Raw genomic sequence first — 20,164 nt, 5'->3', positions numbered from 1 at the left:
ATTATTTTTAGTGAGAAGCAGCTGCTAATCATTTTTGGTCTCGTTTATGTGACAGATTAGTTTTCTTGCTTTCAAAAACTTTTTTTTTTTTTTTTTGAGATAGAGTCTCATTTGGTCACCCTTGGTAGAGTCCCTTGATGTCTTAGCTCACAGCAACCTCAGACTCTTGGGTTCAAGTGATCCTCTTGCTTCAACCTCCCAAGTAGCTGGGACTACAGGTATCCTCCACAATGCCTGGCTGTTTTTTAGAGACTGGGTCTCTCTCTGGCTCAGGCTGGTCTCGAACCTGAGCTTAAGCAATCCACCCACCTCGGCCTCCTAAATGCTGGGATTATAGGCGTGAGCCACTGTGCCCAGCCATCGAATTTTTTTTTCTTGGCCTTGTTTTTAAATAGTTTGCCTAGGATGTTTTTAGGTGTGAATCTCCTTTTAGCTTCTTGGATCTGTAATCTTTTTCATCAAATTTGAGATATTTTTGGCTATTATTTCTTCAACTATGTATTTTTTATCCTTTTCTCTCTTTTCTTCTATGATTCCCCTTATCTGTTCGCACATTTGACGTCACAGCCTGGACTCTGAGACTCTTGTTCATTTTCTCCCCTACTCCTTCCTTCTCCAGGTTGAGTAATTCTGTTGATTTTCTTTAAGTTCACTAGTTTTTCTTCTGCCACCTCCAATCTACTGAACTTTTCGTTTCAAATATTGTATTTTTCAGCTCCCACATTCCCCTTTGGTTTTTTCATACATTTTGTATGTCTTACTGAGATCCTTTGTTCATTCAGTCATTGTCATCAGTTTTCTTTAGCTACATACCTGGGTAGAGTGCTGTGGCATTACAGCTCACCCCAACCTCCAACCCCGGGGCTAAAGCGAGTGTCCTGCCTCAGCCTCCCAAGTAGCTGGGACCACAACGCCCGGCTATTTTTTGGTTGCAGCCATCATTGTTGTTTTGTTGGGCCCAGGCTGGATTCGAACCCGCCACCTTAGGTGTATGTGGCTGGTGCCTTAGCCACTTGAGCCACAGGTGCCGAACCGAGTACGTCAGTTTCTAATGAATGCTTTTCTTCCTTAATAACTTACTTTGAAATTGCACTCCTACTATAGCAATTTAATGAGTGGATTTAGAAAAGGCTTGTTGTAAAGCTATCCATTCAAAGTTATTGTTATGACAGAAATTCACCTGTTATCTATATCTATTATTATTACTTTTATTTTAAAATCCTCTTTATATTTGTTTATAGTCATTTTAAAGTAAATTCTGAGTTTTTTCAGCCTAATAGTTATGAACATTTTTTTTTCTTTTGAGACAGAGTCTTACTATGTCACCCTCAGTAGAGTGCCATGGTGTCACAGACCATAGCCCAGGTCTATACGTAAAGTAGTATAAGCAACAGTTCAGATTTCAAAGAAATCTGTCTTATAGCCAGACCATGTGCCCTGGATTTTTTTTTTTTTTTTTGGTCTGGGGTTTTTACACATCATACGTTAATATGGGTACCATATGTGTAAGGTGAATGGCTAGCTGTGCACAGGTATTTGAGACTCTTTGAATTATATGTATATAGAATTTTAGAGCTTGAACAGATGAACCTTGAAGGTCTTTTAGAAGGGATAACCGTGGCTTGGAAAGTTGAAGGTTTTCATCCAAGCCACGGAGCTGGGAATCATATACAAGGCTCTTCATTTTTAGTCCAGAACCCTTGTCACACACTGTATATCTTATCCTGATGCTATGAAGGTCTCCCTTGGGGAGATCAAAGACCACTGGGCACTAATTACCACAATGCAGCCTTTCATGAAGCCCTGGTTTATTTCCATCACAATTGACATTTTGGGGTTCACAAGCGCATTCCCTAACTATATACCACAGAAATCCTGACAGCAGATCTTAGGACCTTTGCATGTTTTCATTGGTCTTTCTATTATTCTAGCCAGGTTGTCTCCTTTTTAGCAAAGTTAAAAGCAGTTTCTTAAAAACTGAAAAACAGTTGGGAAGTTCCTAGTCACAGCTGTTCACTGAGGGAGTAGAGCTCTTTTTTTTTTTTTTTTTTTTTTGAGACAGATTCTCACTATGTCACCCTCGGTAGAGTGCTACGGCGTCACAGCTCAACAGTTACCTCCAACTCTTAGGCTTAAGTGATTCTCTGGCCTCAGCCTCCCAAGTAGCCGGGACTACAGGTGCCCGCCACAACCCACGGCTATTTTTTGGTTGCAGTTGTCATTGTTGTTTGGCAGGCGGGGGCCTGCCTGAAACCACCACAGCAGCCTTCCGCGGCTGCATCTGCTAAAGTCTTGTGGAGACCATCGGGGATGGATAATAGGAATAAACTGAGGGAAAAGGAGATTTAAGAGAATTTCTTGGAAGCATTTTTTTAGGAGGATGAGGCCTTTAATCTTTTAAAGCTCCATGCTACTCCTACCCAGTAAAGACTGCTTTCCCACTGGGGCGAATCCTCCTTTCGCAGACGACCCGAACTCTTAGGACAATTCCCGCCAACATTCCACCAAAGCCAACGCTGGTTTCACCACTGGCAGAGATTTGCAGCCCTCGGGCTTTGCACATGCGCGATGACCACCTTTTCGCTCCAGGCTCTCTTGCGCACGCGCAGTGACGCTGCTTTCTGAGGCGCGCAGGCGCACTTTAGATTAGCGGCTTTGGCGGCTACGTCTGGGGCTCTGAGAGATTGGAAACCGCGGAGTTTCCTTGCTGAAGATAGTGGCCAAACAGGGTTGACCTGTTAGTAGTGGGCTCTGGAAGCGGCCGAAAGCTGAAATCCGAGGAGGACATGAAGTGTCTCTGAAGGATGAGGAAGATTTTCAGCAAGAAGGGCGAGTCGCCCTTGGCCTCCTTCCCCGGCCGGCGGAGGACTGGCGCGGGTGTAGGCTGTGAGCATGGCAACAGCGTCTACTCACAGCCCGGGTACCACCTCCGAGACAGAGATCTCGGCAAGATTCACAAAGCTGCCAGCCTGGGGCAAGTGGCGAAAGTGCAGCAGATCCTTCTGCTCAGGAAAAGTGGCTTGAATGACAGAGACAAGATGGGCAGGTAATGGGAACTGCGAGCAGGGTTGCCGGGTGGCGGTGATGAGGTGGGAGAAGCCCCTCTTCCTAGGATCGGCCGGGGCAGTCGGAGCCCTCTGTCACCTTCCCTCCACAGGCTCCTCAGCGCCTAGGACGTGGAAGCCTTCAAGGAAAGGGTAGAGCACTCAGGCTGTCTTTGATGAGCAGCAAAACAAAACCAGAATTTTAGCTGCTTTCCCATGTACTCATAATCCAAGCCGCAACCCCTCTTTTTTGAGATAAGAGTCTGGCCTGTGGCCCAGGCTAGAGTGCCTTGGCGTCATCCTAGTTCAGTGCAGCCTCAAACACCCGGGCTCAGCGATTCTCTCGCCTCAAGAGTAGCTATGAAGGCAGGTGCTCACTAAAACGCCCAGCTAATTTTTCTGTTTCAGTAAAGACAGGTTCTTGCTCTTACGCAGGCTGTTCTCAAACTCCTGAGCTCTGGCGATCTACCCGCCTCCGCCTCTCAGAGTGCTAGGATTGCAGGTGGCATATTCTTAAAAAAAAAAAAAAAAAGGAAGTCCTCACTGTCTCTAAAAAAAAAAGTGGCATAGATACATAAGTGAATGATATGTGAATATGTACTCTAGTGTATCAAATGAGAAAAAAATCAGTTTGATTATACACAGACACATGACTGTGTCATGTTAGCCAACATGACAAAAATATGTACAAAATGTGATTTTTATGTTATTTCCAGACATTTGTATAAATAAGTGAATTTTTTTCTTATCTGATTTCTGCAATAAACATTTATAAAAGGTCCAGTAAAATTGTTATTTTATTTTTTAGTAGAGACAGGGTCTCACTTTATTGCCCTGGGTAGAGTACCGTGGAGTCACACAGCTCACAACAACTCCCAACTCCTGGGCTTAGGCGATTCTTTTGCCTTAGCCTCCTGAATAGCTGGGACTACAGATGGCCGCCACAATGCCCAGCTATTTTTTTGTTGCAGTCTGGCTGGGGCCGGGTTTGAACCCCCCACCCTCCTATATGGGGCTGGCACCCTGCCCACTGAGCAACAGTTACCGCCCATCTAGTAAAATTATTAATGAAGTAATCCTTGGGAAGAGTAGAAATATGAAGCTTGCACAGGTAAAAATAATTTCTCACTTTCTAATAATTTTTAAAATTATTTTTGTCGATTGGTATCCTCTGCCAGCTTTCCATCCAGAAGTAAAGGGAATCCTATCTGTGCTTGTAGATATTATTATGTATACATTTCATTATATGCATATTTTTATAATATATAGCTGTACTATATATGTAAACAATTAAAAATTAATCATTTTAGTGTCCCTATGAAAATTAAAAACAGGAAATATAAATGATTATTACTATTGTAAAAGTATTAGTTTATAAGAGTTTTCTTTAGAAATATTGAACTTATGAATTGTATGTATCCATTTTTTCAGTTTACTTAATTCAATTCATCAAACATAACATGAATACTTATTCTGTAGCAGACATGTTCACCTATCTCTTAGGAGCCTTCCATTCTTGATAACTTCACGTTTCCCTGCCCAGCCCAAGCAGCTTGAGAGATTTGAAATTGGAACATTAGGACTCAGCCTCAAGTGAAGGTTTTCCTGTCTCCTTTCAAACAAAAGTATTTTTTTTTTTTTTTTGAGACAGAGTCTCAAGCTGTTGCCTTGGGTAGAGTGTCATGGTGTCATAGCTCACAGCAACCTCAAACTCTTGGGCTCAAGCGATTCTCTTGCTTCAGCTTCCCAAGTAGTTGGGACTACAGGTGCCCACCACAATGCCCGGCTATTTTTGTTATTGTTGTTGCAGTTGTCAGTGTTATTTTAGCTGGCCTGGGCCAGGTTCAAACCTGCCAGCCTCAGTGTATGTGGCTCATGCCCTACCCACTGAGCTACAGGCGCCACCCCCCTCCCTCTTTCCCTCTCTCTGCTATTCCCCTCTCCACTCCTCCCTCCTCCTTCCTCTCTCTGCTCACCCCTTCCCCTTGTCATTAATTGTCCTCATATCAAAATTGCCATAGTACTTTTAAATACTAAAATTTATTTAAATGGCAGTGACTAGGACTGCTATGGAACTGTTATATATGCTGTATTTCATGTAATGTTAGGCACCATGGATTGTATGATGCCCCATTATTTTGTGTATCAATAAGAGAATTTTTAAATGTTGCCAATTATAGTTTTAGTAAGTCATAAATTACAAGTGGCTTTCTTACATTAGAGATGTTAAAATGTGAGAATGTGGGCATCTTAGAATCAGTAAAAGTGTTGTCTCCAATCTTTAAAACATAGTGCAAAATAGGTATAATTGTATTATTTAACTTAATTAGCATATTACTTTTGTTAAATAGTAGTAATAGTTATAATATTTAACAATTACTCAACTGTTTTTTGTGCTAAGAACTGTTTTAAATACTTTGCAAAGATTCTCATTAAAACATCAGTAATGATGTTCTGTGGGACCACTACTATTTTTGTCTTCATTTTGTTGATGAGGAACTTGAGGCACAGAAAGGCTGAGCAATAGCTAGTAAGTGACAAAGCTTAAAATAGGATCTAGGCTCTGCGCCCATAGCTCAGTGGGTAGGGTGCTGGTCACATACACTGCGGCTGGCGGGTTCGAACCCAGCCTAGGCCTGCTAAACAACAATGACAACTAGAACAACAACAACAAAAATAGCTGGGCATTTTGGCAGGCTTCTGTAGTCCCAGCTACTTGGGAGGCTGAGGCGAGAGAATCGCTTAAGCCCAAGAGTTTGAGGTTGCCATGAACTGTGATGCCATAGTTCTCTACCGAGGACGACATAGTGAGACTCTGTCTCAAAAAAAAAAAAAAAAAGTAGGATCCAAACTTATTTTGAACTGAGTCCAAAGGCTAAGCTCTTTCTGTTAACATAGCCTAGTCTTTTACTAATGTGGTAATAACAGCTAAAAAGTATTTTACTTTCTTTAGATGAAAATTAAATATTTGTTTTGAAAGCAGAAGAATACACGCTACTTGATGTTTACAATTACATAAATAACCATATGTTATGAGGTAGCACACTACAATTTCCTAATGTATCCTTTCTCTTTCATAGGACTGCTCTGCATTTGGCCTGTGCCAGTGGCCATTCAGAGGTGGTGACTCTCTTGGTGGACAGAAAATGCCAGCTTAACATGTGTGACAGTGAGAACAGGACAGCTCTGATGAAGGTATATGGAGATGGATTTGATTTAAATACATAGAATAAAAATGAATTTATCTCCTTTAAATATAACTAGATGGTGAAATTTTTGGAATGTTTATTTTGAATTCCTAGAATTTACCATCTATTTCTTGGTTCAATACCAACAGGCCGTACAATGCCAGGAAGAAGAATGTGCGACTATTCTGCTAGAACATGGTGCGGATCCAAATCTTACAGATGTCCATGGCAACACTGCTCTGCACTATGCTGTCTATAATGAAAATATACCAATAACAGCAAAACTGCTTTCACACAGAGCAAATATTGAAGTGAAGAACAAGGTATAAATCAGCCAGCTTTACTTTCAAAACATTTGAAATGCATTTGTTTTGACATTTCAAAAGTAAAGATCAATTTTCCATATTGGGAAGTTTAAACATTCCCTGAACAAAAATATTTTCAAAAAACTTTGTTTAAAATTTAACTTCTAACATTGATACTTTAAAAGCGACATTAGAGCTTGGTGCTTGTAGCACAGTGGTTACAGCATCAGCCACATACACTGAAGTTGGTGGGTTCGAACCCAGCCTGGGCCAGCTAAAACAACAATGACAACTGCAGCAATAACAAAATAGCTGGGTGTTGTGTTGGGCGCCTGTAGTCTCAGCTACTTGGAAGGCTGAGGGAAGACAGTTGCTTAAGCCCAAGAGTTTCAGGTTGCTGTGATCTGTGAAACCATGGCCCTGTACCCAGGACAATATAGTGAGACTCTGTTTCCAAAAAACAAAAAAAGAGGCATTAGAGGGTACAGCTTTCTTTTGTGCATTTATAGTAAATATTTGCAGAAACATTGAATTTTTTTAAAGGTGAAACTTTTTTTTCCCAAATACTTTTTACCCACCAGCTTTTTTTCCTCCCTACTCTTTGTGTAAAACAACAAATGGAAAGCAAAGTTTTCCCTGGCTATAGGCTTTATTTTGAAACCCAAACGAAATAAAAACATTTTAGAAAAATATGGAGATCTTGCTGCTATTGATAGGTTCTAAACAAAATTGATTTTTCTCTTTTTTTGTAGAGACAGAGTCTCACTTTGTCACCCTCAGTAGAGTGCCATGGGATCACACAGCTCATAGCAACCTCCAACTCCTGGGCTTAGGCAATTCTCTTGCCTCAGCCTCCTGAGTAGCTGGGACTACAGGCGCCTGCCACAAGGCCCGGCTATTTTTTTTGTTGTTGCAGTTTGGCTGGGGTCAGGTTTGAACCCTCCACCCTTGGTGTATGGGTCTGGAGCCCTACCCAATGAACCACAGGCGCTGCCCCAAAATTTGTTTTTTTGAAAGGGATTTATCTCTAAGTAGCAAGACTTAAGAGGAAAAAATGGAGAGGGAAAAACAGAGTAATCAGAAACATGCAGGCAAATTTGGAAGTTAGGTAATTGAGGGAAAATACCAAGAAGTTTTTTGTTTTTTGGTTTTTTTTTTTACATGTTTATATGATTAGACAGGGTTCTCTTTAGTTTTGGGGATCATCATTCTCAGTTTGGGAAAGAGTGATTTAGTGGTGATCTTGCGTAGGGATCAATTTTAGGAGGACTCTGAACAAACCAGATTGGCAGTGAGTAGGTGGTAATAAAATGAGAAACAAGAGGGAAGAACAAATAATTAACTGACTTATTATCCTATTCTGGCAGAAATAGCCATTTACATAAGAGTCTAAACTCTGCTGTCAAATATCAAATGTCTTGATGGGAATGTGGGAGATAAGGAACTTGTAAGTAGCAAAATAAAGCTGATGTTTGAATTTACTATCCCCATCCTCCCCCTTCCCTAGAAAATTAAGTGGAGCTTTTAATAAATGACTCCATTTCTTACTTTTTCCTCTTTTTGGCTAAATCCACAAATGATAAAGGGAATTGGTGATTTAGTGAGATACGAGACTGAAGTGATTGTGTACCACACTAGTTGTCAAGTAGAATTGTACATCATACTGACCTGGGGAAATTAACAGCATAAAAAAATTTACAAATCTAGACCCTCCTCTGAAGATTTTGATTTAATGTGTCTAATAAGAGTCTAGACAAGTATATTTAAAAATATTAATCTTTCCTCAAAGCTGGGCATAATGGCATGTACTTATAGTCCCAGCTACTCAGGAAGCTGAGTTGGGAGGATTGACTGAGCCCAGGAGTTCGACTCTAGCTTTACAACATAATGAGACCTAGTCTTTAACACCAACAAGAAAAAAAGTTTTTGATATTCTAATGCAGTCCTGGTTAATGCATTCCTCAGTACTACTGAGAAGATACGTGTAATATATATGCATTCCCATATCTTAAAATCAACAAATATTTATTTTTTATTTTTATTTTATTTTATTTTTGTAGAGACAGAGTCTTATTTTATCGCCCTCAGTAGAGTGCCGGCTGAAGCGTCACACAGCTCATGACAACCTCCAGGTCTTGGGCTTAAAATGATTCTCTTGCCTGAGCCTCCCAAGTAGTGGGGACCACAGGTGCCCGCCACAATTCCCAGCTACTTTTTTGTTGTTGTTGCAGTTTGGATGGGGCCAGGTTTGAACCTGCTACCCTCAGTATTTGGGGCTGGTGCCCTACTCACTGAGCCACAGGCTTTTTTTGAGACAGAGTCTCACTTTGTCACCCTTGGTAGAGTGCCATGGCCTCATAGCCCACAGCAACCTCAAACTCCTGGGCTCAAGTGATCTGATCCTCTTGCCTCAGTCTCTCAAGTAGCTGGGACTACAGGTGCCCACCAGAACACTCTGCTATTTTTATTATTTATTTATTTATTTTTGAGACAGAGCCTTAAGCTCTTGTCCTGGGTAGAGTGCTGTAGCATCACAGCTCACAGCAACCTCCAACTTCTGGGCGCAAGCAATTCTCCTGCCTCCGCCTCCCAAGTAGCTGGGACTATAGGTGCCTGCCACAAGGCCTGGCTATTTTTTGGTTGCAGCTGTCATTGTATGGGGGGCCTGGGCCAAGCCCACTCTGCTCTATTTTAAATTAAAAGAGTTAGAGTTTAATATGTGCTACTTCCTTCAAGTATCTCCTTTCCAACAATATTAGCCTGACTTTTATTTGTCTTTCTCTACCTTCGTGGCTGGGAAGTTAAAAGGACTATTATTGGCAGTATCTGTCAGTTTAGAGAACACCTTTTACCTTCCAAACATCAGTCACTGACTCCATTCAGAGGATCTTTAGAAATTTGCATATAGGTAGTCTTTCAGTGAATAGAGTCTGACCCTGTCAGCCTTTCCTATTTTATAGTATGTATTGAAAAGGATTTCAAGGTTTTCGAGATAGCTTATATTTGTTTATGATATATAGTTTATGTTTTATATTAAGTCCTTAGTAGTGGAGTTGAATTTAAAATTTAGAAGTTGGGTTTTTTGGGGGGTGGACCCGGGGGGGTCAGAGTCTCACTCTTTTGCCTAGGCTAGAGTGCTATGGAGTCACCTTAGCTCACAGACACCTAAAACTCCTGAGTTCAAGTGATCCTCTGCTTCAGTGCAAGCTGGGACTACAGGCAGCTGCCGTAATGCCCAGCTAAGTTTTCTATTTTTTAGTAGAGACAGGGTCTCACTCTTGCTCAGGCTGGTATCTAACTCCTGACTTCAAGGGATCCTCCCACCTCAGCCTTCCAGAATACTAGGATTACAGGGTGAGCCACCACACCCAGCCTAGAAGTTGGTTTTTAAAAAACTCTTTCTTTATATGTATACATCATCTTCCCATTAGAATGTGTTAGAGACATTGAGCTTTATTAGGTCACTCATGGTTATATTTGCATAGGTTATGCATATTGCAGACAACATTGTATTTTTCACCTTAGCATTTTTCTCTTAGAAATATAAGTGATGTAATGGCTCTCATTATGCTAAAAATAATCTATACAGTTCAGTATTAGAAGTATTACTGATGAGCCTTTTTATTTTTATTTCTGATTCGTATTTTGCCTAAAATAAAAAAAAGACTTTAGCAATCAAAATGGAAACCAGAATAAAAATGGATTAAAAAAGGCAGAGACAGGGCTGGGTGCAGTGGCTCATGCTTGTAATTCTAGCACTCTGGGAGGCTGAGGCAGGGGGATTGCCTGAGTTCACAGGTTCAAGACCAGTCTGAACTAGAGCGAGACCCTGTTTCTAAAAATAGCTAGGCATTGTGGTAGGCGCTTGTAGTCCTAGCTGCTTGGGAGGCTGACACAAGAGAATCACTTAAGACCAAGAGTGTGAGGTTGCTGTGAGCTATTATGCCATGGTACTCTACAGAGCGTGACAAAGTGGGACTCTGTCTTAAAAAAAAAAAAAAGATACACATTTGGGTCCCAGGGTTGTCATTATAATTGAGAATAAAATTTCATACTGAACTTCGAAAATAGTTAAGAATAAAATTTATGATCTTACAATAGGAGAAAACCCACAACCCATTTAGTAATAAGTGATACAAGTTCATTTGAAGTTTGTCTCTTTTAATTCAGAGCCCATTTCCTTGGAGATCCCTTTGGACAAGGAGTGCTCCAAAGCACATTGGCAACTAGGATCCTCATACTTTTGACAGGAGTGAATCAAGCAAGTTTGTATTATCTAGAAGAAACCTCCACCTTTACTGGAAAGCTCTTAAAACTATATCCCTGTAAAAAGAAGAAAAGAAAAAAAAAAACATATATTCCTGAAACCCTAATTCTGCAAATGTTTGCAACAAAAAAAGTGTTGCCAAATACGGATTAGGCACAGTTTAAGAGATTTCTTTAATACTGGACATAGAAGGCACAGTTGTGTAATATTTCCCAAACACAGATGATCATGAAATCTTTCTGTTGGTATATAGTCCTCAACTTCTGTTAAAGTAAATGTTCTTTGGAATATAGCTTAAGAAATACTGCTCTAGAGATAATGATTTAGATCATTAATTCAATAAAAATACTTGAATGCTTTAATACTTTAAACGTTTACTACTGTGTCTTAGGGTTTGGGGCTACAGAGAGAAAAGATATAGCTCCCTGGGTGGTGCCTGTGGCTCAGTGAGTGGGTGCCAGCCCCATATACCAATGGTGGCAGGTTCAAACCCGGCCCTGCCAAACTGCAACAAAAAAGAAAAAGTAGCCAGGCGTTGTGGTGGGTGCCCGTAGTCCCAGCTGCTCAGGAGGCTGAGGCAATAGAATCGCCTAAGCCCAAGGGCTGGAGGTTGCTGTAAGCTGTGATGCCACAGCACTCTATCAAGGGTGACAAAGTGAGACTATGTCTCTTAAAAAAAAAAAGAAAAGATACAGCTCCCTGAACTTAAGAAGCGCCTGGTTGAGATCGGAAACAATAAAGTCATTATGTTATGTCATGATAAATGCTGTGTTAGAAGCAGAGTCTTAGAACTTGAAGTGAATTTTGGAGGTGACAAGAGTTAATGTTGTGAGACAAAGGAGATGTGTTTCCAAGGGAAGGAGCAGTGCATGGGAGAGCACAGAAGGGTGTAAAGGAAAGGACTGCTTTTTATTTGCTTCCCATATTATTTATTTCCTACAAGTTTGTTCATAGGCCCTTACGAGGTTGGACATTTAAGTTCATGAACTGATACTAAAAAAAAGTGCTACATACCTCATTGCTGAATATCACTGTGGTCACCAGATAGCCATGGGGAATACTTCAAAGGTCACTGTAGTGATATTTCCTCATGAGGTAAGTAGCACTTTTTCTAGGATGAGTTTGCAAACTTAATTGTCAGGCCTCATATGGTTACAGCTCTGATAGCCGTTCCAGAAAAAGAGTTCCAAAATTGCTTTGAAGGGTGCACTAGGCACTAACATTGGTGCATAACTTCTCAAGGAGAGTACCCTGAAGGTGACCATCATGATATTCAGCAATGAGGTATGTAGCACTTTTTCTAGGATTAACTCATGAACTTATTTGTATAACCTCTTATACACATAGAAAGTTTTTCAGTGCAGTTGGGAAAAATTTAATTTTGTGAACTATAAATTATTTTCATTCTTTACAGGCTGAACTCACACCAGTTTTGCTTGCTGTAAATGGAAAAAAACAGAAAATGGTGGAATTTTTAGTACAGAACAAAGGACGTGTAAATGAAATTGATAAATTGAAAAGGTACAGTAGTTAGTTCCCATTTGTTTTTTAAACCTGATTTTTGCTCTAGTGGGATAATAGTCATTCAAATCAGAAATATTAGATTAATAAGATTAATGCTTACATATTAGGATATAGTGAAAAATATTAACACAAATCATTCTTAGGTAGAAAAGCAGTTACTTGGACTGGGCAGCATGACAGTGTATAGCAGGATTCATCTTTTTTTTTAATATTGACAGATGGTTATTTGTAATCTGATTTTTTTGATTTTTTATTAGCTAAAAGAGTTTCATATTAGCTTTTTTAATTTTATAAAGTATGGACTTTAACTTTTAGTTTACTTTATGACTCAATGTTGAACTTCTAAACTTTTTTAGTATTTTTCTAACTTATGCTTCTTTGTAGTTTTTCTTCATAAATAGGAGTTGAAAATCATTCTGTCTTTTGAATGACTTTTTAAGTTGCTTTCTTTGAAGAGTATTTGTGTTCTAAATGACTTAATTGGATAAACTTTAATTGGGTAAACTTTTCCTTTATTGAAGACAAGATGCATGAGGGTGATAAAGAGAAGAGGCATAGGTTTTAAATTCTAAAACACTGGGCTCAGTGCCCATAGCACAGTGGTTACCGTGCCAGCCACATACATTGAGGCCGGTGGGTTCAAACCCAGCCCGGCTCAGCTAAACAGCATTGACAACTGCAACAAAAAATAGCCACCATTGTGGTGGGCATCTGTAGTCCTAGCTACTTGGGGGGCTGAGGCAAGAGAATTGCTTAAGCCCAAGAGTGAGCTTGCTGCGAGCTGTGACATTATAGCACTCTACTGAGGGGGATGTAGTGAGACTCTGTCTCAAAAAAAAAAAAAATTCTTTAAGACTGGGTAGAATTCCTAGCTTTCTCTTCTGCTAACTGTGTGATCTTGGGAACATTACTCATCACCAAATATGTTTTCTAATATAATAAGGATAGTAATATATCATTTAAGGGTCATTGTGTGGGAGATTATATACATAGCATTAATTCAGTGCCTGGCACATGTCTATCAGCATTAACTGAAAGTATGAAAACTATTGTTATTACCATTATTATTAATGTTACTGTTTAAAGCCTGCAGGTAGGCTTCTAATCTGACCTCTAGCTAACTTTGAATTTCAGTACATTATATCAGACAAAGGAAGAAATGCATCATTCTTTACTTGAATCTTTGCCTACTTTTAGATAAGTGACCTCTGCATAGTTTCTTGCCTATCAACTTCTACTGGGTAAAACCCAGTGGGACAGGAGGGTTCCTTTTTGACTCTTCCTTTTAATCTTTGCAATAATTTACAAAGATAAACACTTGAGCACCTAAGATCACCTAGGTTGTTAATACATGTTAAGTGGTCACACAAGCAAGATGTTAAATTGGTAAAGAATATTGAATTAGCTGTTTAAATAATTAAAGTAACTTAAAGGTGAAATTATTTCTCTTCAGTTACTTTAGAACAGTGCTTTATGCTTGCTGTACATTATGAATTATCAAATATAGTTAGGTTTCTTCTTCAAAGTACTATGTGTTGATGTCTTTTCTTAAGATGTCTATGGATGGGCTACTAAAGAATTTGTTGTTGCTGATACTTTTAATACATAAGTGTCTACATTAAAAGCTAGTTAACACTAAATTGAGGTTTAAAATAATTACACCTATATCATTTACACATCATTGGCGATTTCATAGTTTGGTACAGGTAGTTTTGGAATGGCAGTGAATGAGTCTACTTTATCAGCCAGAAATCCAGCAAAAGGCTAGACTTGTTAAAAAGTAGCAATGGATATAGGATTTTTTAAACTCAGGACTTTTAAAACTTTTTTTTTTTTTTTTTTTTTTGAGACAGAGCCTCAAGCTGTTACCCTAGGAAGAGTGCTGTGGGATCATAGCTCATAGCAACCTCCAACTCCTGGGCTCAAGCGATTCTCCTGCCTCTGCCTCCCAAGTAGCTGGGACTACAGGTGCCTGCCTCTTTTTTGGTTGCAGCCCAATGCCCAACTATTTTTTGGTTGCAGCCATCATTGTTGTTTGGTGGGCCCGGGCTGGATTCGAATCCACCAGCTCAGGTGTATGTGGCTGGTGCCTTAGCTGTTTGAGCCACAGGCACTGAGCCAGGACTTTTGAAAGTTTTATTCTTTGGGATCTCAACATTGTTCATTTCATTCCAAGTATAACCTCTTGATGAAAATAGTGTCAGATCTTTGATTTTTGTAATTAGTTATTGGGGTCTTGAAATGTCTACCTTAGTAGACAAGATTTTAGTAGAAAATCTTGTATTAGCCCCTGAGAGCTGTCTCCTATATACATTTCCTTGAATTTTTCAAGAACCTAAGGGATTCCTTAAAGTCCCAGGAAGACAGTCTTCTTTAACAAGTCAAGAGAGAGGAAAAAGGACATTCTGATCATTCTTTTGTTTCTGTTGATTGTATTGCTGCATTATTATTGAAAGTGGTCCTGCAGTGTGGTAATGATTGACCTTTGCTATCATGATGTCCTTACTGATTTAGATCCCTTAGTCTTCGACTTTAGAGTTATAGTGTTTTTTAGTTCACATACATAAGATGCTTATATGCTCAGCCACTGCTCCCAAAGCACCAGCACCTTGTTCTGGCAGTTGGGCCTCTTCACTTTAGCCACACACATAGTGAGCAAAGTGACTGAAAACCTCACGTGGAGCCACATCTCAACTTAGACTTAACCTAGACCTTCATGGGAAATTATGTTTTGAGGCCCTTTGTCTTTTCTCTAGTAAATATTAGTCATGATTCTGTTGGGTCCGAGAAAGCCTCCCAAATTAACCCCAACCGACAAACTCGAGACTCGCTCTGATGTAAAGGGCATAAGATGAGATTTATTACAGACCCGGGAAGCCCCGGGGCCCCGGGCCTGGACTCTCCTGGCATGCAAGCCGAGGACGAGCCCCGAACTCAGGGTGAAGGCAGTTTTTATGGGGTACAGAAAGCAAGAGGGGTAGGGTCGGATACGAGTACACTTTTCATTGGTGGTTGGTGATTTCATTAGTAAAGGTGAATTTGGATTGGTACAGGTAAGGGGTGGAGGGTCCCTTAACCGGGGGCTAGAGTTGGTGCAACCTGGTTACCTGTATTTCAAGGTAATAGAAACTTATCTGTTGCCCAGGGTGGTACTATTTGGTTGAGTAACTATGAAAGGAATGAGAAAGGTTGCAGGGTGGGCCCTGCGGGTGTGGTTTAAGCAACTAGGAATGGAATGGGGAGGGTTATAGGGTGGGCCCTGCAGGCCATGGCCCAGGAACAGTAACTTATGTGGAAACAACAAAATGGAGCTGATCTGGTCCTCACAATTCCTTTTATTTTTTTGAGATAGATTGTCACTTTGTTGCCCTCGGTAGAGTGTAGTGGTGTCATTCTTGGGCAACCTCAAACTTTTTTTTTTTTTGCAGTTTTTGGCTGGGGCTGGGTTTGAACCTACCATCTCCGGCATATGGGGCCGGCGCCGTACTCCTTTGAGCCACAGGCACTGCCTGGCAACCTCAAACTTTTGGGCACTACAGGTGCCCGCCACTACACTGAGCTATTTTTAGAGATGGGGTCTTGCTCTTGCTCAGGCTGGTCTCCAACTCCTGAGCCCAGGTAGTGCACTGGCTTTGGCCTCGCAGAGTGGTAGGTTATGATTCTTTTAAACAGAGAGGTTCAAATAATGTTGCAAAAGTGGTGATCTTTCTTCCCTTCTACCAGATGTGTACCAGAGGCTCCTTATATCCTGTGTAGCCCCTTTCCTTTGTAGTGGCAGGTCCCATATTTTTCTTCCTTAGAGTAGTGGGTGGCAACTTAGGGTTGTCCGCCTTAAGTGATCTGTGTTCTTAGTAATAAAAATTTCCCAAGCTACTTGCATCTATACCTAAAAGTTTTGAAATATTTTCAAAGTCTATCTCACCAGGAAGCCATTCAACAGAATTCCTTGAATCTAAGGTAGGTTAGTTGGATTTAACAGAGCTAAGCCATGACTTAGTCAGTATCCTTGTATAAATGCAGGGCTTTGCGCTTGCTTTCGCAGCACATATACTAAAATTGGAACAATACAGGGAAGGTTAGCATGGTCTCCAGACCAGGATGACATGCAAACTTGTGAAGCATTCCATACTTTGTACAGTGCTTGAATGTCATTTGACTATTTACTCACTGGTTCCAAGGAAACATTTTGAGCCAAAGTTAAACAAGTATACCCAATATTGAAATTATGATTTTTTTTTTTACTATAAAAATATTTTATAAGGTGGTCTTTGAAATGAAAACAGAGAGGCTCTGTGCCTGTGGCTCAAGCGGCTAAGGCGCCAGCCACATACACCTAAGGTGGTGGGTTCAAATCCAGCCCAGGCCCACCAAACAACAATGATGGCTGCAACCAAAATAATAGCTGGGCGCCTGTCGTCCCAGCTACTTGGGAGGCTGAGGCAGGAGACTTGCTTGAGCCCAGGAGTTGGAGGTTGCTGTGAGCTGTGAAGCCACGGCGCTCTATCCAGGGGGACAGCTTGAGGCTCTGTCTCAAAAAAAAAAAACAAAAAAAAACAAATGAAAACAGAGCTGAGTAACACATGGGCTATTCCATGCAAATATATTGTAAGTACATATCTTGCACATGAGAAAATGCCATCTTACATCTCTTGTGTAGAACTTAAAAAAATAAGAATAGTGTTTTGTCTTCCACATCAGTTGGAGATAAATATGGAAATTAAGCAAGTTCTAACAAGGATCTCCTCAGTCAGAATTTGAGTAGCTAGAGGAGTAGTAGTAGTCCAAGCCAGTATTGACATGTATTAGTTTTCTGCCTTTGGTGTGATTGAGTAGCTTATTAGTAGGGGACAATTATGTTATCTAGTTTAATGAAGTAATACGTTTATAAGTAAATTTTGTTGCAAATTATAAAATAGCTGAGATGCCCAGAATTATAAGGTGCAAAGAATAAAATAACTAATAGTTAAAATTAGGACTTAATAACATTTCTGAAAACTGAGTATTAGAACCTATAAAAAACACATGCTGGGTTTTGTTTGTGACTCCAAAATATTTTTAGCAGTAAAATTCAGGAACAGATTATTCCATTGCCTCACTATTTCTCTGAGCTTTTTAAAAATGTTACTTTGTTAAATCATCATAGCAGTCTAGTGAAATAAGGCAGGGAAATCTTTATTTTCTTTAAGAAGGCATTGAGCCTACGAGAGGCAACTTGTTTAAGAACAAATTTCTGTTGGTTACAGAGCTGGAACTTATTCTGAGTTCAGGACACTTTACATTATATCAAGCTAACTTTAGTGAATTTACTGAGCTATACTGTCCCTAACTCATGACCCCTGCAGGCCTCTTTACCTTTTTTGCATTTTATTTATTTATTTGTTTATTATTATTATTATTTTTGGGGACAGAGCCTTAAGCTTGTTGTCCTGAGAAGAGTGCTTTGGCATCACAGCTCACAGCAACCTCCAACTCCTGGGCTTAAGCGATTCTCTTGCCTCAGCCTCCCAACTAGCTGGGACTACAGGTGCCCGTCGCAATGCCAAGCTGTTCTTTTTGTTTTTGGTTGTAGTTGTCATTGTTGTTTGGCAGGCAAGGGCTGGATTTGAACCTGCCAGCTGTGGTGTATGTGGTTAGCTCCTTAGCCCCTTGAGCTATAGGCGCTGAGCCCCTTTTTTCATTTTAAAAAGAAGTTTAACAAGAAGTCTGTAGAGTTTAAAAATTTGAAATGTTAGAGATAATTTTTTATATTATATAAGTTTTTATATTAGCTCTGATAATTGTCTGAAATACTTTACGAATTTAATAGATTTGGTAAGTGTTTTTCATATTAGTAGTAAAGTGTTAATTTTATTTATTTTATCTTTTTTCATAGCAGTCGCCAACTAATTTCTGAATATAAAGAAGAAAAGATACCCGAAAATCCTTCTCAAAATAGCAATTCAGGTAAGACTTTGATGTGAATTACTCTTGGTATTCTCTATCTTGGTGAATTACTCTTAGATAGCGAATTACTCTTGCCATAAATAAAAAAGGAAGAGTAAGGAAGTTTCTTCTAATCACAAAAGAGCAGTTAAAAAAATCATTGTGTGGCTGGGCACAGTGGCTTATGCTTGTAATCCTAGCATTCTGGGAGGCCGAGGCTGATAGCTTGAACTCATGGGTTTGAGACCAGCCTGAGCAAAAAGTGAGACTCTGTCTCTACTAAAAATAGAAAAAAACGAGAATCACTTGAGCCCAAGAGTTGGAGGTTGCTGTCAGCTATGACACCATGGGACTCTACTTAGGGCAACAGCTTGAGACTCTTGTCTCAAACAAACAAACAAAAAAATCATTGTGTAGGGCTGGGTGTGATGGCTTATGTCTGTAATCCTAGCACTTTTTGGAGACTAACGCAGGAGGACTGCTTGAGGTTAGGAGTTCAAGACCAGCCAGAGCAAGAGTGAGACCCTGTCTCCACCAAAAAATAGAAATAAATTAGCTAGTGTGGTAGTACACATACCTATAATACCAACTACATAGGAAGCCGAGGTAGGAGGATCAGTTGAGCCCAGGAGTTTGATGTTGCAGTGAGCTGTGATGATGCCACTGCTCTGTAGCTGGGGTGATAGAGGGAGACTCTTTCTCAAAAAAATAAAAAAAATCACTATGTAAATGGATATTGTTTCTTAATTTCTTCCTTAGTGCTCTAGAATTTAGAATCATTTAAGAAATTAGTTGTAGGCAATTTATAGTCTCAACAATATTATCTGGGGAAAAATACTTTAATTTTGGTCTCTAAAATCCTGTAAGACATTTTTGCATACATAGGAAAAAGAATCAATTAGTATGTTGATTTCTTTAATAGTCACGTGATAACTAATTGGGCATGTTATAAAAATTGATCTATTGGGTGGCTCCTGTGGCTTGGTGGGTAGGGCACTGGCCTCATATACCAAGGGTGGTGGGTTTGAACCTGGCCCCAGCCAGCTAAAACAGCAATGACAACTGCAACAACAACAACAACAAAAAAGCCAAGTGTTGTGGTGGGCACCTGTAATCCCAGCTACTTGGGAGGCTGAGGCAAGAGAATTGCTTAAGCCCAAGAGTTTGAGGTTGCTGTGAGCTGTGACACCATGGCGCGCTACCGAGGGTGACATAATAAAACTCTGTCTCAAAACAAAACAAAAATATCCAGTGTGCTCAATACTGATATGAAGCCAGTAGACGATCTAATTCATGTTCACCTAGGAGAAAAACTCAGTTCAATTCAAACTAGGGGATGGGGAGGGAAATTAGGGAGAGGGTTCATTTAATGGGCACACGGTAGGGGTGAATGGCACACCTTTTGGGTGTGGGACATAACTACAAGGGGGACCCTACATAGCAAATTCAAATATTATGACTCAGTTGTTTGTACCCTCACATTAACCTGAAATTAAAAGAAAAAGGTATTTCTTTATGGTAAGTCAAAGGACTAGCATTTGCTTTAGCCTGTAGAGCACCAAGCATACTAACAAATGTTTTAGAGGCCAAGTATAATAGTTGAAGCTAAGGATTCAACAATATCCTTGTAACTAGGGAAACAAATATGTCTATCTCCTGTCAGATTTCTTCAGCTGTTGACCTTCAAAAGACATGACCTCCATGACAAACTGCCTACCTCCTTGGAACATAATAAATCCTCTAAAACTGCTGTCACCCGGGCACCTCCTGTGGCTCAGTGAGTAGGGCACCGGCCCCATATACCGAGGGTGGCAGATTCAAACCCGGCCCCGGGCAAACTGCAACAAAAAAGTAGCCAGGCGTTGTGGCGGGCGCCTGTAGTCCCAGCTACTCAGGAGGCTGAGACAAGAGAAT

General features: G+C 40.2%; 1 protein-coding gene and 1 non-coding gene across 2 annotated transcripts in view; both read left to right on the top strand.

The window, feature by feature from the left end:
• The first annotated feature begins 2,683 nt into the window (after window positions 1-2,683).
• The window catches only part of ANKRD26 (ankyrin repeat domain 26), an 82,923-nt gene continuing 65,442 nt past the window's right edge, over window positions 2,684-20,164 (top strand). The window contains exons 1-5 of the mRNA XM_003786735.3: window positions 2,684-3,046; window positions 6,125-6,239; window positions 6,382-6,555; window positions 12,219-12,325; window positions 18,201-18,271. Coding sequence (XP_003786783.1) covers window positions 2,805-3,046; window positions 6,125-6,239; window positions 6,382-6,555; window positions 12,219-12,325; window positions 18,201-18,271 — 709 coding nt within the window. The 5' untranslated portion in view covers window positions 2,684-2,804. The remainder of the gene's footprint in view (window positions 3,047-6,124; window positions 6,240-6,381; window positions 6,556-12,218; window positions 12,326-18,200; window positions 18,272-20,164) is intronic.
• On the top strand, window positions 16,359-16,461 carry LOC111724151. The gene has a single exon (XR_002772494.1). It is a non-coding gene; the product is annotated as a U6 spliceosomal RNA (small nuclear RNA).

This window comes from Otolemur garnettii, unplaced genomic scaffold, assembly GCF_000181295.1.
Source record: "Otolemur garnettii isolate 467f Iridium unplaced genomic scaffold, OtoGar3 scaffold00019, whole genome shotgun sequence".
Classification (NCBI taxonomy): domain Eukaryota; kingdom Metazoa; phylum Chordata; class Mammalia; order Primates; family Galagidae; genus Otolemur; species Otolemur garnettii.
Note: the sequence above shows the minus strand (reverse complement) of the source record. Positions and strands in the feature narration are given on the sequence as shown.